The following is a 27,759-nucleotide window of genomic DNA, read 5'->3' on the forward strand; positions in this document are numbered from 1 at the left end:
ATTCTGAGTAGCATGATGAAACTTTGCACTGTCCTGCTCTGTCCTGACTGGACATGGATCATCTCTTTGTCCGGCCTATCCACGCTGTCCACACTACCTGCTTGTCTGTCACTTAGCAGCTTATCAGATCTACTCTTGCCTATGGTGTATACATAGGGTTCAGTACTGTCATGGTTCCAGGCATCCACTGGGGGCCTTGGAACATATATCCCCATGGATGAAGGTGACTTCTGTATAATATTCTTCTGGTTTCTTAATCTCTTTTCCTTCTTAAATTCTATTTGTCTGATATTAAAATTGCTAACGTAATTTTCTTTTTACTTATAACAGCGTTATAACTTTTCTATTTCTTTGTTTTCAGTCTTGAGGCATTCATTGGTTTTAGCTGTCTTGTGTAGACTTCGTAACTCTGGTTCTTGTTTTTTATTCCATCTAACAATTCCTGTCGCTTGGCCAGTAATTGTAACCTGTTTATAGTATGGTCATTGCTGTTACATTAGCACAGCAGTCTTCAAACTGGGGCATGTTTATTCCTGGGGGTACATAAAGACTTCCTGGGGGTAAATTGGCAAGGGAGCCAATTCCCTGATTTCTCACTTCCGTGTATATGCCAGGCCAGTGTTGATCTGTTAGGAAATGTGCCTGCGTGCTGCTGCTCCTTTCTCCCATCAGCTTTCGTGTTTCTCCTCTCAGTGTACAGAAGACAGACACATCACCGACCCCTTCCACATTTTATGATGCTTCCTTAGCTTACCTCAGGACATAATACCTCGGTGAACCAAACAGAAATAATTTGAGAACTCGTCGGCCCTAAAAGAGAGTCTCATAAAAGCAAAGCAAAGAAGGTCTCTGTGAAAAATAACAGAAGGGCAGGTCTTTTCTCTTCCAGGCTACCAACTCATGGCACATCCCCATGGCTTACCTATCTGGGAGTTGGTTTTAAAACTAAGAATCCCGAAGTGCTGTGCTTTCACTGTGATGTGTAGAGCATGTTTGAGTTGAAAATAAGGTCAAACTTTTTCTGACAGAAAGTAAATCTGATTCGCCTGAATCTTTGACAGAGCAGACAGGCTTTGCCAATTATGTTCTATGTCAGACCTTTTTTGTAAATTCTGAAACAGCTTACACTTACATATTAAATTGCATTTATAAATGTAATATATTTAACACATGCATGTCATATATAATGTTTCTAAATATTATATCTTTTTGCAGCCATTTAAATTTATCTTGAAAAATTGGTGTCACCTTAAAAATATGCAGGAGGGGCCAGGCACGGTGGCTCATATCTGTAATCCCAGTACGTTGGGAGGCCAAGGCAGGAAGATTGCTTGAGCCCAGGAGTTCAAGACCAGCCTGGGCAACATGGCGAAACCCTGTCACTAACCAAAAATACAAAAATTAGCTGGGCATGGTGGTGTGTACCTGTAGCCCCAGCTATTTGGGAGGCTGAGGTGGAGAATCGCTTGAACCCAGGAGGCAGAGGTTGCAGTGAGCAGAGATTGCACCACTGCACTCCAGCCTGGGCAACAGCAGGAGACCCTGTCTCAAAAAAAAAAAAAAAAATGCAAGATATACAAATTTTCTAAATACTTTTAGAAGGTATGTGTATTAGTCTGCGTGGGCTGCTGTAGCAAAATATCATAGACTAGGTGGTTTAAACAAGACATTTATTTTCTCACAGTTCTGGAGGCTGGGAAGTCTAAGATCACGATGCCCGTCAGTTCAATTTCTGGCAAGGGCCCTTTTCCTGGCTTGCAGATGGCCACCTTCTTGCAGTCCACTCACCTGGCAGAGAGAAAAAGGGAGAGTGCACATGAGAACATGCACATGTTCTGGCATCTCTTCATACAGAAACACTAATCCTATTGATCAGGGCCCTACCCTTAGGAGCTCATGTCACCTTAATTGACTTTTTGTAGGCCCTGTCTCCAGTTGAGGGTTAGGGCTTCAACATATGAATTTTGGGGGACACAGTCAGTCCATAGCAGTACACAAGCAAAAAATAAAAATAAAAAATAAAGATCAACATGCTTTTATTACTGCTGTCTTATTCTATATTTTCTATTTTTTATGCTTTTTCTCCTTGTTTTTTCTCATTTCGCCTTCTGAGGGATATATTACATTTCTTCAGTTGAGTGGGAAACTATAGGTTCTATTTTTATTCTCCTCATGGCTACTCCTCCCTTAGTGTGACCCATGCTTATACTTATTTTTCTTTATCGTCGTTTTAAAGCTTGTCAGTGTCTGCAGCTTCCTTCAGTCTTTAATGTACTCTCACCGCCTTCTGTTCTTCATAGAATAACACCCTATACGTATACAAAAGTTGCTGTGTCGAATTTTCGAGCAAAGTTATGGATATTTTACTTAAAAATAGTCATTGATTATTATTGTTTATTCAAACATCATTAAACCTTAAGCAATAAGAAACTTTATGAGATTTTTGTTTTAATGTGAATGTACTAAACACTACTGGATTGCACACTGTAAAATTGTGGCTGTGTAACCACCATCTTTATCTAGTTTTTATATATTTTTATCACCCAGATTTAAGCTATTCTCCCACCTCAGCCTCCTGAGTAGCTGGGACTATAGGCACATGCTACTGCACCCATGTTTTTTTTTGTATTTTTTGGTAAAGACAGGGTTTCACCATGTTGCCCAGACTGGTCTCAGACTCCTGGGCTCAAGCAATCCTGCCTCAGCTTCCCAAAGTGCTGAGATTACAGGTGTGAGCCACCGTGCCCAGCCCCTCTTGCATAGTTTTTTTTATCACAAAAGGAAGTTCCATATTGATTAGTCTGTTCCTTCACTTCGTATCAATCATATTTTTTGTATTTTATGATGTTTTGACATCCTTTTTTTTTTTTTTTTTTTTTGAGACAGTCTCGTTATGTCCCCAGGCTGGAGTGTAGTAGCACGATCCCAGCTCACTGCAACCTCCACCTCCTAGGTTCAAGCGATTCTCCTGCCTCAGCCTCCCGAGTAGCTGGGATTACAGGCATGTGCCACCAAGCCCAGCTAACTTTTGTATTTTTAGTAGAGATGGGGTTTCACCATGTTGGCCAGGATGGTCTCGATCTCGTGACCTCATGATCTGCCCTCCTCGGCCTCCCAAAGTGCTGGGAATACAGGAGTGAGCCACTGTGCCCAACGTTTTGACATCTTTATGGGGCCTTGTTGGCTGGGGAAGAGACTACCCCTCCCAGGGTTAGCTAATTCCTAGAGACAATAAGAAGAAGTTTTTGTTGGTGAGTCTGTCTTTCATATACAAACCAACCAATCCTGAGTCCGTACCCCAGCCACTTTCTTTATCTGATGCTCACACACCAAGCCAATATTTCTCCTGCTCTAAATCAACCCAGAGCCAGGTTCCAGACAGCTAGGGACACCTCGTAGGCCCCAAAGCCTGCTAGAATTATTCAGTTACAGCCTTTTCTAAGCCATTTATCCTGCCTGCCTTGCCTTCCCTATGGAAGCCCCAATAAGGGCTGTGGCCTGTGCCTTCCCCTTGCTCCTGTCTCCTTATTGACTCTGGTGCTTCCCCCGTGGCCCTGCATGTTGTTCTGTGCCTCTTATTTTGTGGGGGAACTGTGAATGACATTAAACTTTTCTTTCAATGGCACTGACCTCTTTGTGTCATTCTCAGTGACCTTTATAAATTAAGACCCAGGCACACATCCCCTGTCACCAGCCTGTGACAACCACTAATCTGTGTCCTGGCCAGGCACAGTGGCTCATGTCTGTAATCCCAGCACTTTGGGAGGCCAAGGCGGGCAGATCACCTGAGGTCAGGAGTTCAAGACCAGCCTGACCAAAATGGTGAAACCCCATCTCCACTAAAAATACAAATTAGCTGGGCCTGGTGGCACATGCCTGTAATCCCAGCTACCTGGGAGGCCGAGTCAGGAGAATTGCTTGAACCTGGGATGGGGAGGTTGCAGTGAGCTGAGATCGCAGCATTGTGCTCCAGCCTGGGCGACAAGAGTGAGACTCCTTCTAAAAAAAAAAAAAAAAATCTGTATCCTGTCTCTTTAAATCTGCCTATTCTGAGTATCATATAAATATAGTCATATAACATGTGACCTTTCGTGTCTCACGTTTTTCTCTGCACATAATGTTTCCTAAGGTCTGTCTGTTGTAGCATGTGTCAGTACCTCATTCCCTCTTCATGGCTTAAAAGTATTCAGTTGGATGCTCCCACGTGCCATAGCCTGCTATTTATTCCTAGGGGTAAATTTTCTTTTTGCTAGAATATATACAGTGAAATTTTTCCAAAGAAGGTCTGTACATGGAAAACTTTCTGAAATCTTGTATACCTAAACATATATTTCTTTCTTCCTTGCATGTATATGATACTTTAGATTGGTATGGAATGAAATATAAGGTTCAAAAATTTGTTTCCTCCAGCATTCTGAAGATAATATCTCATTGTTTTACCCTAGTTGAGGTGAAGAAGTCTGGTCTGATTTTTGTTCCTTTGTAGGTGACTTGGTTTTATGTGGAAAGCTTTTAGAATTGTCTCTGTCTCTGCTGTTATTAGATACCATAATTGGTGTTTGTGTCTGTATGTGTACATGCACGTTGTTTTCTTTTTCTTTTTTTTTTTGGAGGTGGCGTCTTGCTCTGTCACCAGGCTGGTGTCAATGGCTCGATCTTGGCTTACCACAACCTGCGCCTCCTGGGTTCAAGCCGTTCTCCTGTCTCAGCATCCTGCGTAGCTCGGATTACAGGCATGCGCCACCAAACCCTGCTAATTTTTGTATTTTTAGTAGAGACGGGGTTTCGCCATGTTGGTCAGGCTGGTCTCGAACTCGTGACCTCGTGATCCGCCCACCTCGGCCTCCCAAAGTGCTGGGATTACAGGCGTGATGCGCCCGGCCCACCCCTTTCAGTCTGAGCTCTTACATCTTTCTTGAATTCTGCAAAATTTTCTGTCATTTCACTTCTCTCTCTCTCTTTTTTTTTTTTTTTTTTGCTTCTGAGATGCCTTTTATACAGAAATTGATACTTCTGTCCTCCCTGTCCCTTTTTCCCTACCTGATGTTTTAGGGTCAACTCTTTGACCTGATTCTCAGTTTCTCATCTTTGCTGCTTCTGCTGAGCATATTTGTTGAGTTCTCTATTTCAGCAATTATATTTTTATACTAAAAAAAAGTGCTTGGTTGTTCTTCCTTATGGCTTATTCTCACTTAATGTTTTAAGTATCTTCCCTTGTGTCTCCAAAGACATTTATTATACTTATTGGATTTTAAAATTCTATTTCCCATGGTAGAGGTTGCTTCATTTGTTATCTCTCTTTTAAGTTTTTCTTTTATGGTACTTGCGTTTCTCTGAGACGTTACAATTTTCTTCTGGGAATTAGTAATGATTTCCTTAGAATATTCGGTTTCCTTGGCTGGCATATATGGTCTACTTCTGCTGCAGATGAGTTTAACCAGGAGTGTGGTTGAAAGGGAGTACCTCAGGGCAGGGTGGCCTGGTATCAGAGGCTAGACTCAGCAAACTCTAGACTTGAAAACACAAGGCCCTATCTGTCCCCTTTTCATACCACTAGTAATTCGTGCACTTCTTGAGTCCCAGTCCTTTCAGGCAAAATAGCTTAACAAAGATTCTGAACACACACCATGTACCAAGAATTGTGCTGCCCACAATTGATTATAAAAGATAATAAGAAATGATAGTCGCTTCCTAAAGGGGTAATGCTCTGTGACCACTAAATTGATAAAATTTCAAAATACAGAAGTAGCACAGTGCAGGAATAATTTTCTCTATCCTGGGGGCTCAGTAAACACTTCATTAAAGAAGATATAGGCAAATTGGATCTTGAAGGACAAACCCAAGTTTGCCTGTAGATGGGGTAAGAAGTCATTTCAGGAGGTAAGAACAGCTGTGTTTACAAAGGCACAGGAGCCTGAACCACCAGGGCATGTACAGGAAACTAGATTTCCCATTCCAGGAGTCTGGCGGTGGGATTTTACCTTTCCCCTTTACTTCTCCCTTCATATGATGAAAGATGTATATGGAGAAAGATTATATGTAGCATAGTGTCCTCAGGAACACAAGTCCACGGAAGTCTAAGGTCACAGATACTGGTGAAGAGCCATATTACAGTCCCCCTAAGAGATTGCTCAGCTGACATCGGGGTTTCTTTATTTGGCCATTTACGCTTTCTTTCTGGATTCTGTAACTCTGGAAATGAAACGTTTTCTGAGGACAGGTCTCAGATCATCAGAAAGATTATTTGGAGTTGTTTTTTGTTTTTTGGTTTTTTTTTTTTACCTGAGTTGTTTGTTCTTCATGTCTTCCCTCTGGTATGATAAACATTTGGACTTCACAGAGCAGGCAGGCTTAGGCAGGCCCTATCAGCAAGAGCTGAAACTGAACTGTGAGTGAACTGGAAAGGAAAAGGCACTTTAGCGTCTTGTGGCTGGCTGAGCTTTTTTAGTGTAAACTTTTTAAAGAAATGTCTCTCAGGCAAAGTAGTTGAGAATAATAGAATCTCTGGCAGATCCAATTTCCATTTTGGTTTTTGGAGTGATAGTTGAGGTTCCAGGAGTCAACTAATGATAGCACATATAAAATATTATATTTTAAAAGCCTACTGCAGCATTGTTAATAGGATTTCATAATCCTTTGTACATAATCCTTTGTACTCAAAACACCCTGCCTTCTTAACACAAATTCTCATGAAATGTCAGTATTATACAAACATAATTCATTTCTGGTTAGTGAAGGACCCTTTCATTCACAAACATCCCAATGAGAAAGAAAGAGAAGTGAGATTAGTCTGTTTACAGAAAAGAAAACTAAAACCCACAGAAGAAAGTTGACTTTCCCAAGTCACCACAGCAAGTTTTTGAACTAGATCTCCTAAGTAGAGTGTCTTCTAGTATAGCTCTATGATTTATTTTCAGCCCACTCTGCTTTCTGTTGGGGTCTGGATACATGGAAAGCACGTCTTTTAATTCAAGTCAACACAGTTGTTGTTTATTGAGCATTTACTGTGTTCAAAATCCAAAGCCAAATGCCTTAGGATTTAATATCAATATCCTGTATGAGTTGATGCCCTTCTTCCTCATTAATTAATTAATTAATTCGTCCATGCATAGTTATTCATACAATCACCACTTACACTGTACCTGCTACCTAAGCAGTATACCAGGTGCTGAGTGCAATTCATGGTGTCACATTATAAGATGCTACCTTAAACAGGATATGTTTCTTAACTTGCTCACTAAATTGCTTCACAAGTGTCAGCAGTTCCTATTCCATCTTTCCCACATTTTCTGTTGCCCTGACATGGTCGATTTAGGAATTGGTACCATACCTGCAGTACATAGTTATTTATAAGATCATTTTTTTCATCGGACCTGGAGACACCAGGGTCAAAGTGGAGACCTGAATGCCGAGGGACATACAGCATGTCAATAACAACGCAAGGCCTGGAATCCCTGTCTCATGGCACCCTGCTCAGAAAGCTTGCCACATTTTTTGCTGCTTTTCGTAATTCTTCTCAATGCTTTATTAAAGCTAGATGATAGAGTTAAAATGATAGCCCCAGAAGGTTCACTCTTACGTGTTACCTACCTAGTGAAACCGATAAAAGGTAGTAGTAGCATGTGAAGGACAGAGGAAACGAGGGGTGAAACTGAAAGACACTTCTCACAGAGAAGATGTTTACTCTTAGGCTAGCATCTTCAGAAACTGAGAAAGAATACCCTTTTGTAGTTTAATAATCATAATTGACTTCTGCTTCTGGCCATGGCAGAATTATGGTAATGACTTGCTCTCTTGACAAAAACAACTACAAAACTGTGTAAAATATGTGAAGCAACTGAATATACAAAGGGTACTGAGACTCATGGAAGATATTAAATCCCTGCCATTTTCAGACTTTGGACAGACAGGATAGGACTTTGATTCTTGAGAGAGGAAACGCCATGAGAAGCCCCTGGCTTTCTGCCTGCAGTTACCATCTAGTCTCGGCATGGAGTGGTGGAGCCCAAATGGAAGGGTGATTTTAGTCAGCTCGGGCAGACACTAGAATTCTACGCCGCTGAAGTAGTTGGAGTTTGCAGGGCAAGGAACTAGAGAAATGGAAGCCCTGTGATGGGGCAAAGACAGCAGAGTTCTGTGTAAGGATTCTAGTTGGATTGTTGGCTGAGGGCTGGGTGTGCATGTGCAGAGTGAGACTCTTCATGAGGCCTGGCAGAGATCACCTGCTGTAGGGCTGAGAGCTGAATGATGATGCCAGAGGTCATTCAGTTCTGGGAGATGTTGCAGATCCAGCTTAACCTGAACGAAGAAACTTCCCTGAACACCTCAGGCATTCAGTTGAGATCCCAGAACATCACACCTTAGGAGTAGGACTGTGCTCTTGAGTCAGATGCGGGCGGGGGTTGGGGGGTGGAGCTGGGGGGTTGTTTAGGGGAGGCACACCCCTAAGGCTAAGTTCAAAATGGAAACTTAGAACCAAAGAAAGGTTTGAACCAAGCTTGGTAGCACCAAAAGGATCTGCCAGTAATCTCCCTGACTACCAGAACAGACTTTACATCTTTAAAGACAGCATAATGCAGACTTTCTGCAATGTATCATACAGTATCTAACATACCATCATAAGTTAGTGGACATACAGAGTCAGAAAATATGACATATACTTAAGGGGAAGAAAGCAGTCAGTAGACCCTGAAATGCTCCTGAAGTTGGAACGAACAGGCAAGTTCTTTAAGTTACCCATAATAAATATGTTCACAGACTTTAATAAAAGGTGGATAAAGTGAACAAACAGGAAATCCCAACAGAGAAATGGAAATTATAAAAAACTTGCCCATTGAAAATTCTACTACTGGAAATGAAATGAAAAATTTACTGGATGAGACTAAAAGTGAATCAGAGATCCAGAAGAAAGGGTAGTGGACTTGGAGATAGATCAATAGATATCTAGTCTGAAAAATGGGAAAATATTTTAAAAAGAATTACCAGTGCCTTGTGATAATATCAGGAGGTCTACATACGTGTACTTGGAGTGCCAGAGGAAGAGGAGAAAGAGAATGAGGCAGAAGAAAAATAATTGAGGAAATAATGACTAAAATTTCCCAAATTTGGTGAAAAACCTTAAATTACATACCTAAGAATCTCAGTGAAACCCTAGCAAAATCAATGCAAAAAGAACCACACCTAAACCCATCACAGTCACACTGCTGAAAACAAAAGAAAAAGAAAATATTAAAAATGGCCAAAGGAAAAGGGATCCATTACGTACATTATATGTGAATGATGGCTGACTTCTCAGAAACCGCGGAGGCCAGAAGACAGTGAAACTATACCTTTAAAGTGCTGAAAGACAAAAAAAACCCTCAGTATTCTGTATTCGCAAAAAGTGCTTTGAGGCTTGAAGACAAAGATGTTTTTCAGATAAAAGAAAAGTAAGAGAATTTTATTGCCAACTTACCTGTTGTACAAAAAATGCTCAAGGAGGCCGGGCACAGTAGCTCACGCCTATAATCCCAGCCCTTTGGGAGGCCGAGGCGAGCGAATCCCTTGAATCCAGGAGTTTGAGACCAGCCAGGGCAACATGGTGAAACCGTTCTCTACTAAAAATACAAAAATTAGCCAGGCATGGTGGCGCATACCTTTAGTCCCAGCTACTCAGATGGCAGGAGGCAGGAGAATCATTTGAGCCTGTGAGGCAGAGGTTTCAGTGAGCCGAGATCACACCACACCAGTGTACTCCAGCTTGGGTGACACAGCAAGACCCTGTCTCAAAAAAACAAGAAGAAATTCTAAAGGAAGTTCCTCAGGCTGGAAAAAAAAAAAAAAAGAAAAAGGAAATTCAGGTGTTCGGGGATGGATAAAGATTACTGGAAAAGAGAAATATATGAGTAAACATAAAGACTTTTATTTCTTCAATACACACACACATATGCACACACACATGACTGGGTCAGGCGTGGTGGTAGCTCATGCCTGTAGTCCTAGCACTTTGGGAGGCTGAGATGGGAGGATTGCTTGAGCCCAGGAGGTTGAGGCTGCAGTGAGCTGTGATTGCACCACTGTACTCTGGCCTATGCAACAGAGCGAGACCACATCTCAAAAAAAGTAGTAGTATAATGGACCTATGAAGGTCAAACCTGTGCTGTTCAAGGGTCAGCTGTATATATATATATATATGATTGTCTGAAACAAAAATATATAACATTATATTTTGAGTATGTAACACATATGACAGCTACACCATAAAGGATGGGAGTGGAGAATGAAATTAAGCAATTATGAAGTTCTTAACATTTTACTGAAGTGGTACAATATTAACTCAGTGTACTTTATAAAGTTAAGAATGTATATTGTAATCCCTAGAAAAACCTGTAAAAAAATAGAGGTATAGCTAAAAAGTCAACAGAGAAATTCAGATGAAATTCTGAAAAGTATTTAGTTTACCCACAAGAATACAGGAAACGAAGAACAGAGGAACCAGAAACAGATGAGACAAACAGAAAACAAATAGCAAATTAGTAGACCTATATCCATCTGTATCAATAAGCTAAATATAAATAGACTAAATACCCCAATTAAAAGATAGAAATTGTCAGACTGGGTGAAAATGCAAGACTCAATCATACACTATCTACAGGACAAAGATACAAATCAACTCAAGGTGAAAGGATGTGTAGTAGGCAGAGTAATGCCATCACCCTGCCCTAATCCCTAGAACCTGTGACTCTGTGACTTTACATGGGATGGGCATGGTAGCTCATGCCTGTAATCCTAGCACTTTGGGGGCCAAGGCAGGAGGATCACTTGAGACCAGGAGTTTGAGACCAGCCTCAGAAACATAGCAAGACCCCATCTCTATTTAAAAAAATGTTTTTAAATTAGCCAGGCATGGTGGTGTGTGCCTATAGTCCTAACTATTCAGGAAGCTGAGATAGGAGGATCCCTTGAGCCAGGAGTTTGAGGCTGCAGTGAACTATGATCACACCCCACTGCATTCCAGCCTGGGTGACAGTGATAGACCCTGTCTCTAAAAAAGTAAATAAATAAAATGTTACCTTACGTTGCAAAAACGACTCTAGAGATGTGATTAAAGTTGTGGACCTTGAGATGGAGTGGTTATCTTGGATTATCCATTGGGTCCAGTCTAATCACATGAGTCCTTAAAAGCAGAGAACCTGTCCACACTGTGGTCAGAAAGAGATGTCGCTGTGGAAGGAGGGTCAGAGCGATGCTGCGTGCTTTGAAAGCGGACAGAGGGGCTATGAGAAAGCAATGCAGGCAGTGTCTAGAAGCTGAGAAAGGTGAGCAAGAGAGACCCATGTGGGACTTCTGATGATGTTGGGCTTCTGACCTCCTATGATCTTACAAAACTCTTAAGATAGTAAGTGTGTGTGTTATAAGCCACTCAGTTTGTGGTAAGTTGTTACAGCAGTGCAGAAAACCAATGCGACATGGAAAAATGTACCTAATAAGAGCTTCAAAACCCATGAAATAAAGAGTGACAGAATTAAAGAGGGAAATCCAGTCACAGTTGGAGATTTCAGGACCTTTCCCTCAGCAGTTGATAGAATAATTAGAAAAAACAAACAACAGCAACAAAAAGTAACAAGGATATAGACGTTCCGAACAATACTATTAACCACCATGACCTAAATGACATTTTAGAACACTGCACCTGACCAGTTTCAGAATACACATTCTTTCCTTGTGCGTATGCTGCATCCGCCAAGGTAGACTGCATGCTGGGCCATAACGCACATTTTGATAAATGTGAAAGGATTGAGATCATACCAGGAAAAACAAAGGAAGAAGTCACACCAAATATGTTCTCTGGGCCCAGTAGAATTAAATTGGAAATAAGTAGCGACAGATATAGGAAAACACCAAATATTTCAAAATTTAACAAAGCACTTATCAATAATCCATGGATAAAAGAAGAAATCACTAGAGAAAATTAAAAATATTTTGAACCAAAAGAAAAAAGAAAACTGCAATACATCCAAATTGTGGTTTGCAACTAAAACAGTGCTTAAAGGGAAATGTATATCATTAAAAGCCTCTTAAAAATGCATTTTTAGCATTCAAAGTGCATTCATCTCTGCAATTAGAACTGATACTTCTTTTGTACTGTACTCTGTACAGCTATTTTTCACTGTATCAATATTTTAATGGATCTATTAAATATTTGCTAACATTATCAAGCCATGGCCACAAGGTGAGTACTGGAACCAATACAGGGAACAGAGGGATGTTAAGAGGAAACCTAGAACCTTAATGGTGAATGGGCTATAGAAATCATCTCAGGTCCCCTTAGTATACTGATCGAGAAATCCATGACCAGAGGGCAGGATTCTTCTTTTCTAAGCCATAAAAGTCCTTTAAGGACCAGTACGGTTGTTCTCAATTTTTTGTCTGTGATTTCTAACACAGTGCATGCTTCTTAGTGAGTTCTTAGTAGATTTTGAAAGAAAGATTGAACTGGATTTTATCTTCATGAGAACCCTGTTGGAGATAGGCAAAGTAGGTATAACTAACCCCATTTTACAGTTGAGGCCACCCGTTTAATGAACAAGTTCTCATTTAAAGCCAAGTTCTCAGTGTTCCTCAAATGTTTTCCTTTCAGGCTCTAAATTGCTGACTTAAATGTCCTCATTAGAGAGACGTGTCTGCTCGGTAGAAGTACAAATTTTGTTCCAGAGTCAAATATTAAGACTTGATCGGCGGCCTGGCATGGTGACTCATGCCTGTAATCCCAGCACTTTGGGAAGCCAAGGCAGGCGGATCACCTGAGGTCGGGAGTTTGAGACCAGCCTGACCAACATGGAGAAACCCTGTCTCTACTAAAAACACAAAATTACCTGGGCATGGTGGCACATGCCTATAATCCCAGCTACTCAGGAGGCTGAGGCAGGAGAATCGCTTGAACCCAGGAGGCGGTGGTTGCGGTGAGCCAAGATCGCGCCATTGCACTCCAGCCTGGGCGATGGGAGTGAAATTCTGTCTCAAAAAAAGAAAGATCAGCTTATAGTCTTTATCATCTAGTCTTCTATTCTCTGGAGAGTCAGCGGGGACCCTTGCGAGTTCTTGTAGCCTTTTCTTAAGGCCTATAGGAAGTCGTCTGTGCTGAGCCTGCACTTTCTATAACAGATGGAAAACCGAGGCCCAGACCTCTTAAATGGCATTGACTTAGACAGACTATAGAGCTAGTTCGTCGGGGGCCAGCACCATGACCTGGCCCCTACCTCCAGCAGGCATCACCCACCCTTGCACCCTTGCAGGAAGTGCTTAGAGGCTTGAGGTTGCCAGCCGTGGAGGTGTCGGGCCTGTGAAGTGCCTCTCAGCCACCCACGCTGGTAGGGCTCTGCACTGCTAGCTTCTTGTTTCTCTATTTTCTACCTAGGTTTCAGTTTTTCACTTGGGTTTGTTTCCTCTTTGTCTCTGGTTCAGCTTCCTTTTCCTGTTTGGTTTTAAGTAGTCTATAAAAATCAAGTTGCTGTCTTCAGAGGGTCTGTGGTCCTCTGATCAGCATAGCCCGGTGGGAGTACCGGACTCACCTCTTCAGGGTTCCCTGTGCTGCCACTTTTCAGCCATGGCCACAAGGTGAGTACTGAAACCAATACAGGGAACAGAGGGATGTCAAGAGGAAACCTAGAATCTTATTGGTGAATGGGCTGTGGAAATCATCTCATGACCCCTCAGTATACTGATCAAGAAATCCATGACCAGAGGGCAGGGGACTTACATGAGGTTACACAGCACGTTAGTGACAATCTGCTCACTCTCCAGCCACTGGTCTTTCCATTACACAGGCCTGTGTCTCTTGATGCCTGTGACCTTTAATGGCTTCTGGATGAAGGATTTACTCAGAAATTAGCCCATGCCTCAGATTATAGGGAGGAGGGTCTGAGCCATCTAAGGGATTGTTGTTTAGCTCAGAGGTACATTTTGGTGAGTCCTGGCTCTTCTCTCTAGAGTGACCTGAGACTGGTTGTTTTATCTAAATATAGGCAGAGAGAGTTATTTTTATTATAGGAACTTCATGAACTTAATAGCAAGAATCCTGATCCTCCACTTGTGAGACTTGTGACCTTAGGCTGTTGCTGTTTAGCACGCGTGAGTGCCAGCCAGTCTACAAACTGCACTCCTCATTGAGATTGTTCTTTCTAAAGGGGAGATTACATGTTGGACCTGCCTCTCCCCTGCCGTACAACTCTGAAAGATTATAGATGATAGGACAGACAGACTTGATATCCTGTGGGGTTTGGGGCATTTGTTTGGTTGACTCATGACAGCTTTGTTTTTTAGCATAAAGTAACGGTCCCTCACTTTGAAAATTATTTCACAATTTTCAAAGTGCCATTTCAGCAGTTTTCTCATTTGAATCTTTTAATCGTGTTAGATTGATGAGAACGCTGTCATCACTCCTGTTTCATAGCTGAGAAAGCCTCTGAAAAGTCGTGGGGCTTGTCCAAGGTCACATGGCAGGTTGAGGAAGGGATGGAACCAGGGTTTAACAAGGATGGCCTCATCCGGTGGTTTTCGCAGCACGCTACACAGGCTCTTCAGAAGCAGTTTGCAGTGAGTTGTTAAAATTGACAAGGTGGTAGGTAGAACTTGTCCAGGGCTGCTTATTTTCCAGTGGGCTTTATTTCTGCTCCTATCATTTTAGTAACTTTCTTTTAACTTTAGAGGACTTGTGAATGGAACTTTGGAAAACAGAATACTTTTCATTTCAAAGGCATATCAACTTCCAAAGTCATTTTTAGTTGTAAATTACATTGTGAAAAATTCTAGCAGCTTATTCTACCCTGTCAATTACTAATTGCAGAAAATTATATCAGAAGTAAATGGGGAGGAGGCACATCAATGTCTTTTTCAGTTTTAAAATCGTAGAAATCTAGAAGTTTCCATCTTGAAAAGACCTTGGAGATGATCTACAGTAGTTTACCTAGGTTAGTGGTGCTTTGGGCATCTTATCCTCTACTTCAGCCAAAATAACTCTACTTTTGTCTTTTTTTTTTTTTTCTTTTGAGACTGAGTCTCACTCTGTCGCCCAGGCTGGAGTACGGTGGCCGGATCTCGGCTCACTGCAAGCTCCGCCTCCCGGGTTCACGCCATTCTCCAGCCTCAGCCTCCTGAGTAGCTGGGACTACAGGCGCCCGCCACCTCGCCCAGCTAGTTTTTTGCATTTTTTAGTAGAGACGGGGTTTCACCGTGTTAGCCAGGATGGTCTCGATCTCCTGACCTCGTGATCCACCCGTCTCGGCCTCCCCAAGTGCTGGGATTACAGGCTTGAGTACTTTTGTCTTTTTAATGTATTCCTTGATAATTAATTGAGGGAAAAAAAGTCATATTGTTGTTGGTGGTAATGATTTTCAAGTCTGAAGATTACACTAATCTAGTCCAGCTCTTGAGCGCACAGATCAGGAAATTGAGGCCCAGTGTGGAGCAGAATTTGTCTACGGGGAGCAGAGTAGTGGCTGAACCAAAGCAAAAGCCCAGGTTTTCTGGAGCGTCCCTTCCCCGTACAAGGCTGCTTGTACTCTGCCACAGGTCCCTGGCCTGGCCCCATAGTGACAGTCCTGGTGGAAGCAGCGTTCATGGAGCTGCAAGGTCAGCAGCCATAGGAGCTGTGAACTTTTCGTTTTTCCTCATGCTGACTGACATATGGGGATACCATGGCGCCTGTGGTGGGGACACAAAGGGCCTTTTTAATGTGCAAATGTATCTTAGCAGCTCTAGCTCTGGCTACTCACCAATCAAGAAACGTTTTCCAAGCCCTAACTGGATTAGGAGCTAGGAATTTTCTTGAGTGCATGACAACATACAGAATGCTTTCACTGACATTATTTTATTTAATTATTGCAATAATCCTGAAGGTAGCATTGTGGGGTGTTTTTGTTTTTGTATTTTTTAGAGATGAGGTCTTGCCATATTGCCCAGGCTGGCCTCAAACTCCCAAGCTCGAGCAAGCCTCCTGCCTCAGTGGGACTACCGGTGTGGGCCACCACACCCAGCTAGCATTGTTTTTATTGTTTCTGTTTCATAGAAGGAGAGAGTAACTTGACAAGAGACATAGCCAGTGAGTGATAGACCCAGGACTTGAACCTGTGCCTCCTGACCACAGATGCTTTGCCCTTTTGCTCTTACGCCTGAGTTGGAGCGGCCTCTGTCCTCAGGGACTGGTCGGGAGTGAGGAAGGCAGCACTCACAGAAATGAGGAGGCGACTCGCTGTAAGGACCCTGCAGCATAGACAGTAATAGGCATAGACAGGAGGGGCAGTAAGAGTTGAGAAGTTGGGGACTGTCAGGGAAGACCTTAAAGAGAAAGTGGGATCTCAGGTGAACTCTGAAGGATAGGAATGATTTTTTAGAAGGCACTGGCAGGCGTCACAGGCAGCCAGTCACCCAGTGGCTGCTCTGGGTGCTAGGGACACAATGGTAAACAAGACAGGCAGGCTTGTCCTCCAACTGAGGGCAGAGTAGGGAGGCAGAATATAGTCAAGAAACCATCAACTAGAGATGTGAAAACAATGGAGCAGCGTGGTAGAGAATGCCGGGGCCACTGCCTTAGCCAGTGCCCTCTATGGGGACATGAGGCAGCCATGTAAAATCTGAAGACTTTGGGGTCGAAGGGGCAGCAGGTATCCTCAGATTGGGACGAGGCCCTGAAATAGGAACAGTTTGTTGGGTTCAAAGGTCAAGAAAAATACGGAGGCTGGAGCAACATGAAGAAGGAAGAGTGAAGGCAAATAAGGGCCCAGGCTTTATCAGGCCCTACGGCAAAGCCTGCGAGCTGTGCTGAATTTAGCACGTATGTCAGAATTTAGTTAGGGGAAGCCTTTGGAGGAAGGGTTCGAAGCAAAGGGAAAGACATCCAACAGAAGCTTAAGAAAATCACTCTGGCACCTGTGTGGATAATGGCTGGCAGTGTGGCAAGAACAGAAGCAGGAAGATCTCTTGGGAGGCTACCACAGTCATCCGGGTAAGAGATGAGGGTGATTTGGGCCAGCAGTGGAGCAGTCAGGGTAGGTGGTGAGAAGTCACCAGATTTAGGAAGTGCCGTGGTGCTGTAGCCTCCAGGACTATCTGGTGGATCACTCGTGGGTGTGGGGGAAGCATGAGTCAGACATGTCTTAGGTGGGTGGTGATTCCTTTCACCATGCTGGGGCAGCTGGGGTGCTAGCTGGAAGAATCTGTAGAGGTGTGGGCCTAGCAGAACAGGTTCCCAGGAAATGTGAGTTGAACAAGGCTGACCTGAGCAGGAACTAGCTGAGATCGCGGTGCAGCAGCAGGAAATGTGATATGGATGTGTGATATGTCTGCCACTTTTGGGGCCAGCCAGTTAATTTCATTTCCTTCACTGGTCTCTCTGTTGTCCTTGGTAGGCTATGGGTGTTTTCTAAAGCATGTACTGTCTTCTAACATATTATAGAAGGTATTTGTTTTACTGTGTACTGTCTGTCTTTACCCCTCTAGAATGTAAACTCCCAGAAGGCAGGGATTTTTGCCTGTTTTGTTCACTGGTGTATTCCCAATGCCTAAAACATTGCCTGGCAGTACACATTTATTGAACTGCTGGATTTAATTAACTACTTTGATATATGGTCCTGGAGATTCCTGTGCTACCAAAGCTGCTACTCAGTGGAGCTTCCTGGTGTGGCATGTTAGAGAAGAGACCAGACAAACAGACATTTCACTTGCTGTCAAGTAGTGAAGGAACTGTGGCTGCCTGGGCACAATCATTACTGTTTATTCCACTGTGCTGCACATCTTGAAGCTGTAAAGATGTAAGAAGTCTCGCACAGCCAGGGTTCACCTTACAATCCTTCCCACCCAGTTGTACGCCTTTGTGTCAGGGTTTGGAGGAGTCTCCAGGAACACCTAGTGTTTCCTTTTCTCACAGGTGTTTCCAGTCCTCACAGGCAAATGAGAGAGTCCCAGAGGCAATTGAACAAGCCCTCAGAGATCACGTGGTCTGTTCACTCTCCATGGGAACACACACTTCCCTAAAGACCTGTAGCCAAATCATTTGGAGAGCTTCTGATGCTTCTCTGCCTTCCTCTGTCTCAAAGAATCCCATGTGCCTCTAGTTGGGAAACATTCCTCTAGAGATTCTAGGTTATTCTCATTAGAGTGTTAAGATACTCAGGTGGGCTGGGGCAGAAAATGGATGAGAACTAGTCTAGTCCAATGGCTTCACTTTGGTAACTGAACCCACAGAAGAGGAAAATAACAGCTCAGCTTTTCTGAGTGTTATAAACCAATCATTATGCTAGTTACATGATATACATACTATTTAATTCTCACCCTTTGAGGTTTTGTATCACTATTCCCACTTTACAGATAAGAAAACAAGGGTTGACCGGGCGTTATGGCTCACACCTATAATCCCAACACTTTGAGAGGCCAACGCAGGAGGATCGCCTGAGCTCAGGAGTTCAAGACCAGCCTCGGCATCGTAGTGAGACCTGGTCTCTACAGAAAAAAAAAAGAAAAGAAAAAAAAAAAAATGAAAATTAGCCAGGTGTGGTAGTGCATGCCTGAAGCCTATAGTCCCAACTTCTCAGGAGGCTGAGGTGGGAGGATTGCTTGAGCCCAGCAGTTCAAGCCTGCAGTGAGCTATGATCACACTACTGCACTCCAGCCTGCAATAGAGCAAGACCCTACCTCAAAAAGAAAAGAAAACAAGGGCCTACAAAGTAACGTATTCCAGGTCACATTGTTGTCACTTGGCAGAGCTTTTGATCTCTGAGAGGATCAAAATCTGCCCTCTTAACTTTAACTTCTCAAAGCTAAACTCGTCTCAGTTTGCAGAGTCAAGGCTAGAATCGAGGCCCTCCTGATCTCTATTTTGCAGTCTCCATCATTCTGCGCTGTTAATACCACAAAAGACAAAAGAGACCTCGTCCGTCCTGTAGCACCCCGTGCCTGCGTGCGATCTCTTGTCGATGCTCTGTCGGCTCAGGATCTCTCCTACCAGCCTAGAGCTCTTTCAGAGCAGGACGCTTGTGTTATGCATTCATGTTTGTCTCTGTGCCTAGTAAATAACACGGAGTCCAAGTGGCTACTCTGTCATCTGGGGTGTTTGTAAGAGCAGAGCCAGGGTCTTCGTTCCCAGGCTGTTAATTCATCCTTGGAGCTGGACATACTGTCCCAATCCTTGGCCCAAGCCAGGCCTCTACGGTTGTCCCAAGGCTGTGCTAAAATTTACTCTTCTACTTCACAAGTGATCAGAATCACAGACTCTGGGGACACAAATTTTGGGATGAAGACACAGAGCAACCTATATAAATGTTTTTGAGGTTTGAGTAGCCTTAATGTCCACGTGACTGTCAGATGCTCCCCAAAGAAAGGGCTACGTCGGTGACCTTGAAAGAGTATGGGAGATGTGTCTGAGACAGGGGCAGTCTAGGAATATCAGACTCCCCCAACAGTTGGTTGGAGTGTTTTTCCAGATTGCACCAGACTTCACAGAGAAATGGAGACCCGCTGTTCAGGCATCTCTTGAGAGGGTGGCATCCAAGGAGAAAAGGCAAACATCTTGATTGCCCGTGACGTGGGCAACCAATTTGGACAGAAAAGAAAGTGTCAGGGTTTAACACTGAATGTAGACTTTATTTACCCAAAGCCTTTCTTTAATTCTAACACTCTCAAAAATGGGGCTCAGTCACCATTTGGTTTTCCCATGTTAATACACAGAGCGAATTCATTGTCTTTCATTGCTGTAATGCAGCAGTTCTCAAAACGTACTCCACACGTTGACCCTCCAAGGAGTCTGTAGGTCAGAACTATATTTATAATATTACTAAGACATCATTTGCCATTTCAGCTCTTGTCTCATGAATGCATGGTGGAATTTTCCAGAGCTATATGATGTTTTGACATCATCACTGTGGCAGCTAATGAAATGTCTGCTTGTATATTCTTGTGTTTTTAAAAAGTATTAGTTTTAATTTCAAATAAGGTGAATATGGATAGACTTAACCTACATAAAACAGAAGCTTTTTGGCATCCTCAATAATTGAGTGTAAAGGGGTTCTCTGACCAAAAAAGTTTGAGAACCATGTATGTAAAATAGTTGTATGGCTGTACTACAGACAGCATGCATGGAATTGAAAACACCACCTGCAAGGTGGCAGTTCCCCCTGGTCGAGAGGAGGAGCGCTGGGTCTGGGAGGAGGATGCAGGCGTCACTAAAGGCGAACTAAACAGCTTTAGGACTTGCTGTCAGATTTCCTAGACTGTGTGGTGGGACCGTGGGAACTTACTTCTCACAGGCCTAAAATACTTCACAATAAACATTTTAAGTCTACTTCATAACATGAAACCTGTTTCACACCTGTGCCCATTAAGAAAAAAATGGCACCCTATAAGTGAGTTAATAATTACCAAGGGGAAAATATAGCTTTCCATTGGAGATCTGACAGTCACCTCTTAATCAACCAACAGTCTGCTTTCAGTTGGCCTGAATTCTTCACACACACATCTTTGTCAATGAAAAAATTTTAAATAGGTTCACATTCTAGCTTAGCTTGAAAGAGAGTAAGCAGACGGCTCAACCAAATGTAATCCATGAGCAGATCCTGCATCCCAAAAAAATCTAACATTTTGTAAAAATTGGGTAACTTTTTGTTGTTGTTGTTGAGTCGGAGTCTCCCTCTGTTGCCCAGGCTGGAGTGCATTAGAGCTATCTCCGCTCATTGCAACCTACACCTCCCTATGCCTCCTGGGTTCAAGCAGTTCTCCTGCCTTAGCCTCCCGAGTAGCTGGGACTACAGGCGTGTGCCACTACACCCACCTAATTTTTGTATTTTTAGTAGAGACGGGGTTTCACCATATTGGCCAGGCTGATCTCGAACTCTTGACCTCAGGTGATTCACCCACCTTGGCCTCCCAAAGTGCTGGGATTACATGGGTGACTTTTAATAGGACTCTGTATTAGATTTTTAGTAAATTGTTGATTTTCTTTGTTGTGACAATGGTATTTACGTTATATATTAGAATATCCTTATTTTAAAGAAATGTATGCTAAAGTCCCTAGGATTGAAGTATCATGATAGCTGCAGCTGACTTTCAGATGGCTCAGGGGAAAGGCAGAGATAACTCATATGCGGCAAATGTTAACCACGGGCATGTTTAGTGAAAGGTACAAGAGTGTCCCTTGTATATTCCTGTAGGTTTGAAATTTTTCAGAGTAAAAAGGTGGAGTGAAAAATAGCTTCAAAATAGTAAAAGTTGGAGTTGGGTTTTGCTGCGTTGCCAAGTGGAGCAGAAAAGCCTTACTGCGCAACGGAACGTCAGGTTGCTGTCTAGTCCAGGCTCTGCCGCGGATCAGCCATGGGTGTCGGGCAAGTTACTTCCTTCTCTAGGCTTGTTTCCTAAGAAAATCACTGCAGAATGTTTTTCAGCTCTGATGAGGCTCTGATTCCAAGCGTCTCTGTTTCTCAGTCCCTGAATTGGGACATGGCAACGTGGGTGTGCTTCCTCATTCCCCTGGGTAGGTGTTGAGAAGTGATGAGGCCCCAGGGTGATGACTGAGGTCCCCCCACCCACCACTCTGCCTTTGCTGACACTCTTCCCTCTGCTTGAAATGGTTCCTTGTTTCCTTTTGAAAAGTCTTGCTTCCCCTTCATGACAGCATCCCTTGGGTCCCTCAGGCAGAACTAAATGTCCTCCTCTTGTGACACTTTGCACGTACAGCACTTTTTCTTTTTTCTATTCTTTTTTTTTTTCTTTGGAGACAGAGTCTTGCTCTGTCACCCAGGATGGAGTGCAGTGATGCAGACATGGTTCACTGCAACCTTAACCTCCTCAGCTCAAGGGATCCTCCTTCCACCTCAGCCTTCTGAGCAGCTGGGGCTGCAGGCACCCACCACCATGCCTGGCTAACTTTTTTTATTTTGTGTAGAGACAGGATCTGTGTTGCCCAGGCTGGTCTCGAACTCCTGGGCTCAAACTGTCCTCCCACCTTGGCCTCCCAAAGTGCTGGGATTACAGGTGTGAGCCACTGTGCCCGGCCCTTGTTTTATTTTTCAAATAAATGCAGGAAAAAAGAAAGAGAAAGCAGAGGTGGCCAGATCTCAAGTGAGTCGTGCCACCCCCACCACAAAAATCCTTGCAGGCTGAGAAACACGATACCTGGCAAAACTCAGCAAACATAAAAGCCAGCAGTTATCCAAAGGCATTTGTTGAGCAATCACTAGGTCCCAGTTACTAGAGCTACCGAGATGAACACTACTTTAAAAAACAAACCAAACAGCCTGCCTCATGGAGGCGCTTGCCCCTCAGTTCAGTGGCAAGTGTATGGTAAGTGTTCTGCAGAGAAGCTAAGCAGCTGAGGCCAGCGGCAGGGGCCCAGGATGGGCATTAGCATTCTCTTCAGTGTGGTTCAGGGAGTCTTCCCTGGGGGCAGTAGTGGGGATGGAGGGCAGTGTGAGTAGAGGCTAGAGGAAAGCACAGGAGCAAATCAGGGCCCAGAAACTGTGATTTCCCAACAGCAGGGCTCAGGAGTGGGCCCTCAGTGACCTCCACAGTGGATCTGGGCCATTCCACAAAGACAGAACCTGACAGCCTGGTCCCACTTGGTGAGGCCTGAGGCAATTCCCCAGGCCACAGTGAGGAACCTGCCACCTTGTTTTTATCCTTAGAAGTTAAAAGACTACGTGATAATGACAGCTCTCCATGTGAACACGAAAGGCAGTTTCATGCGGATTCCACCCGAAGTCCTGCCTCATATGGATTTGCTGTTTATTCAACCAGCATTGTCCTTGTTCAAGATGGTATCTGCTGGGTGCTAATCATGTTTAGTAAACTGCTCTCTTGTTTATTTCATCAGCCTTATTTGATCTCCAGCAAATGCAAAAGAAAGTCCAAAAAGATGATTCTCCTCGTCTTACAGAGCTGTCAGCTTACCTCCCTGAAGTCTTGTTGCTGGCAAGCGACAGAGCCAGACCTGGGGCAGAGCTGGAGCTGTTGTCCAGAGTGTTCTCACTTCCCCACACTGACTCCATGGTGAGGGCTGGCCTTAACTCTCTGTGCCCAGCCTTACTTCCCAGCACAACACTGCTTCCTGGTGGGCACCAGCCAGCCAGACTTTCTCTGAAGTACTCTTTCTCTCTGCCCCTCTCCACCTTGGGAAAGACAGTGGTCAGAAAAGGGGCAGTCCAGAGAAGAGCCAAGCTATGCGGTGTCGTGGGAGCCGATGGAGAAGTTTCACACAGGAGGCAAGGAGGGCAAGAAGGAGGGCAAGTCTGTGGCAAAAGTAGAATGGTGAGGCTGGGGCAGGCTGAGGGGAGACAGGCTGGGGCTGCCTGTGGGCAGAGGGGAGTTCATAGTGTGAGAGAGTTCTCCGAGAGTGGAAGGAGAGGCCTCCGGATGGCAGGAGGCAGGGTCCTGTCCAGCAGTGTCTCTGACTTGACTCCGTGTGTGACTTGGGGGAACCACACAATGTGAAGTGGGAATAAATGTGATAATGACCTTGTGACAGTGGTTTGAGCATTGTGTGAAGTCAGTGTAGATGTCACCTGTGTTACCAGAGCCAAGCTGCATGCCTGCAGGGGGTCTACTTCTCTCTAGCCCCCCACCCTTCAGTACTCACCCCTTACTAATGCACTTGGCAGCTGCAGAGCCCAGGCCAGAGGCACCAGGCTACGCTGAGGACGATGGCTCACTGAGGAAGGGTATCTGAACTCAGACATGGGCCTGTTCTCCAGAAGCCCACAGTCTTGGGAAGAAGATAGCTCAAAGTGGCTGTCGTGACAGCTTGAAAGTAATCAGAGGCACATGGCACCTTGGGGTGGGGTTTGGGGGACAGAGACACACACCTACTGAGTATGAGGAATATACCCAGCATGGTACTGGGTACTCTCATGTCTTATCTGTTAATCACCATATAAATAGACCATACTATTTTTATCAGCTCAGGTTTACAGACAAGAATTCCTCATGCAAAGCCTGAGGTTCTGCCTTCCCAATACTCTGGTACACCCATTTTGCAATGATCTGTTTTTCCTGATAGATTGTAATCTCCTTCAGAGCTGAGCCATATGCCTGTTAGTAGTTATTAAATGAATGGGAATGGGTGGATAGGTGTGTTTTAAAAGCAATGACAATGTGAGCTTTGAGAAAAGGTAAGATTCAAACCTCTGGGTGTAGGAAAAAGAAATCATCTTGGGCAGGAGAAATATCTCTTCCTAATTACTTGAGGAGTAGCAGAAAAGTCATCTTAATTGGCCCAATGTCATGGGGATGCTTTCGCTGCCAGGTAAAGCCTGGCTTTAGTACCAGGCTGCTGGTTGGGCTGTGTGATCACATAGGTCCTTCCTCGCTGAAATGTGCTAGGCCATTTGTGGGCAGCCTCAGGTCCAGCAGAGCAAGAAGGGAAGTTCCCTGGGACCAGCAGAGGAATCTACCCCATAGTCTTGGACCTCTAGAGGTCAACAGATAGGAAGAGAACTGAGGCCTAAGTCCTCACTCTACATAGGGAGAAGCCTGCCTAGAAGAAACGGCCCCTGCCCTGGAGGCGTTCACTGGCCAGCAGAGGGTCCTAGCGTAGACATTGCTACAGTAAGTGCTGTGATGGTAGGCACAGGACCACGATAATAGGGATAATAAGGCTCAGAGAAGGACCATCTAACTCAGCCTGGGGCTTCAGGGAAGATTTCCTAAAAGAGATAACAGATATTCCAAGTCTTTATGGATGAGTGGGAATTAGTGGGTCGGCTTGGGTCAGCTCGGCTCGGCTGAGAAAAGTATCCCAGGCAGAGGAAGTGGCCTGAGCCAGAGCAGAGGCCACACAGTGCAGGGGTGTGTGTTAGGGGCCTGTGTGCATTTCCACAAGACTAAACCAAGGGTTGGGTCGGCTATGGACACTTTGGCAAGGGCTACAATGTGAAGGCCCCTGAGTGCCTGCCCCAGAGCTGGGATTATATTCTGTAATAACGATGACTCCCTTCCTCATGCCGCATGGGGTCAGGTACTGCTCCAAGTGCTTACACATATTAAGTCTTAATTCTCCAGACAACCCTATAAAGAAGATGAGGAAAGAGGAAAGATAGGGGCAGATAAAGGAGGATAAGCTATAGATAGAAACTGGGGAATACGTAAGTTTTGTATGAGGTCATATAGCTAGTAAGTGGCAGAGCTCCCAATGAGGGAAGAGGCTCAGTCAGTTTGCCTTTGATGAAAGTCTTTCTGGTGACATTGCAATTGAAGAGTTGGAGGCATGAGATTTCAACCAGAGGCAGGGGAATAGCTAGGAGGCTATTGTGGTCTAAATGAGAAATAACAAGGGCTGGGACTGGCAGCAAGAAGGGAGAGAAAGGGACAGATCTAAAAGATGTTTAAGAAATAGAATAGATGGCTACTGGTCCATAGAGGGTGAAGCACAAAAAAGCATCTGAAGTGGCCTTCAGGTTTCAGACTCAGGGGATTGGGTAGGTGTTGCTTCCATTCCCTGAAATGGGAAACAGTAGAAAGAATATGCGAGGTCTCTAAGTTATGTCCAACAGTTGGAAATATAGCTCCATATCTTAGAAGAAAGGACAGGACTGGAGAGTCATCTTCATGGGATTTATCAGTGTATTGGTGATCGTGTAAACCCTGGCATGGATGACAGAGCCTGTGAGGAGATGTGAAAGCCAGTGGTCCTCAAAGTTTCCTTCATGGACCATTTGCCTAGAACCAGCAAGCATGTGTGTTACAATAGACACCCTGCCCTGCCTGAGACTTATTGCATCAGAATCTCCTAAATGGGGGCCTAGGGATTTATGTTTTTTTTTTTTTTTTTTTTTTGAGACGGAGTCTCGCTCTGTCGCCCAGGCTGGAGTGCAGTGGCCAGATCTCAGCTCACTGCAGGCTCCGCCTCCCGGGTTCCCGTCATTCTCCTGCCTCAGCCTCCCGAGTAGCTGGGACTACAGGCGCCTGCCCCCACGCCCGGCTAATTTTTTTTTTTTTTTTTTGTATTTTTAGTAGAGATGGGTTTTAGCCAGGATGGTCTCCTGACCTCGTGACCTGCCTGCCTCAGCCTCCCAAAGTGCTGGGATTACAGGTGGGAGCCACCACACCCGGCTGTGCATACAGTTTTGAGACTCGTGAGCATAGAGTAAAATAAGAAATTCCACGTAGTTCACATTGATTTTAAAATCTGTTTTGGAGCGCAAACCCATTTAAGAACATGGTAAATGCATTTCCAGAAGCAGCGTGCACTCTCACTTTTGCAGATAATTTTGGAGGTTTCTTAGACTCTTCAGGCCTTTCCCTGGACCCCGGATTAAAAATACTTGACATAAGAGATAAATAGGAAACCTGTGAAGGAGGCGGAACAGGAATCACAGAGAGCGAAATGGAAAGCCAGGAGAATTTGAAGACTGGGGATTAAGGAGGAGAGGTTCTCAGAAGTGAGGACATAGTCAGCAGTGCCTGACTCACTAACAGGCCCAGTGACTCGAGAACTAGAAAGCATGCATTGGAGCTGGAAGTGGAAAGGCAGTAACCTTGTCTGGGCTTATTTAAGTGTATTCTTAGGCCCAGGGGCCAGGTTCCAGTGGGGGCTCGGAGAGTGACGGCAGGGTGGGGGTGGGGCAGGGTGAGGACATGGAGAGAGCAAGTGACAGGACGAACTGGGTGGGAAACAGCGGGAAGTAGGGAGTGAGGTCCAGTGGTATCAGCTGGGGGGGTGCTTGTTAGGTGCCCACCCTTGCGATGGTTACTGTGGTGAAAGATAAGAAAGGAGTTCCCAGCAGGGCAGCTCATTCACCCTGGTTTGCCCTGGATTATCCCAGTTTTAGTGCCGAATGCCCTACCTCCTAGGAAATCCTTCTGTTATGGGCAAATGTTGGTTCCCAGTCCTACTGGGAAGACAAAATTGGCCCTCAAGACAGAGTATGAAGAGTTGTTCTGTCCAAAGGAAGCTCCCAAGTCCGAGCATTAAGGCTGAGAAGGACCACTGTGCCAGTCCCAGGGAGAGAAAGGCATTGGCCACCTGCTTTCCAGGAAGGAGGAGTGTGGCTCCTAGGCTGACACTCCAGAGGAGCAAAAGTGGGCAGCCTGTGCCTTCCCAGAGGTCTCCCTCTGGAGGAGCGGGTCTCTCTCTGCAGACCTGGGCCCAGGCAGAGCTGAGTTGCATCTTCAGAGGCAGCAGACAGGGCTGAGCCTCGCTTTGCACAGGAGCCCACCTGCAGAGCTGTGGTTTCCTGACTCGCCCATCCCAGGCTGTTATGAGACAGAAGGCTGATGGTAATCTGTGACGGATGCTTTTGCTTGGCAGTTACACTTTCTCTGAGAATAAATGGAGAGGATTGTGAGTAGAATGTTCCCACGGGCACACAATCATAAATGCACTGTTTTTCCCACAGTCAGGGTCATTTGTTTAACAATTATTCATGTCTACAGCATACAGGGACTGGCTTTACCAAAGGGAAAACAACACAGTTCCTGCCTTCAAGGAGCTCACAGGCTGGTGGTGCAGACACCTCAGCAGATTCTGAGAGGCAGGACAAACTGAAAAGCGCTCTGGCAGAGGGAGAAGCAAGCATGGGGCTGCAGGAGCCAGCCTCTCTGTGGACAGGTCTACATCCTGTGCTTTTTCCAGGTTCAACCCTGGACTTGCATTTCCCGACAAACCTCTTGTGGTTAGCCCCGTTCCACCCTGTGGACCTTCCTTTTGCCCTTACTTTATGAATTTACACTCTGTCCTTCAAGGAAATAACAGTGCTAGGATGGTGTGTCTATGTAAGCCCATGAGAATTCAGAAATCTTGCT

General features: G+C 44.5%; 1 protein-coding gene across 9 annotated transcripts in view; it reads left to right on the forward strand.

The window, feature by feature from the left end:
- The window catches only part of EVL (Enah/Vasp-like), a 174,822-nt gene that overhangs the window by 79,474 nt on the left and 67,589 nt on the right, over positions 1–27,759 (forward strand). Inside the window, exon 1 of one of the 9 annotated variants that reach the window (XM_037984487.2) lies at positions 13,468–13,596. The exons of 7 other annotated variants lie outside the window; for them this stretch is intronic. In XM_037984487.2, the coding sequence (XP_037840415.2) occupies positions 13,586–13,596 (11 nt within the window). In that variant the 5' untranslated portion in view covers positions 13,468–13,585. Of the gene's footprint in view, positions 1–13,467; positions 13,597–27,759 lie in introns of those variants that run through there. One more of the 9 variants, XM_007987828.3, reaches the window with a different exon arrangement.

The sequence above is a fragment of the Chlorocebus sabaeus genome, chromosome 24 (assembly GCF_047675955.1).
Source record: "Chlorocebus sabaeus isolate Y175 chromosome 24, mChlSab1.0.hap1, whole genome shotgun sequence".
In the NCBI taxonomy this organism is placed as follows: domain Eukaryota; kingdom Metazoa; phylum Chordata; class Mammalia; order Primates; family Cercopithecidae; genus Chlorocebus; species Chlorocebus sabaeus.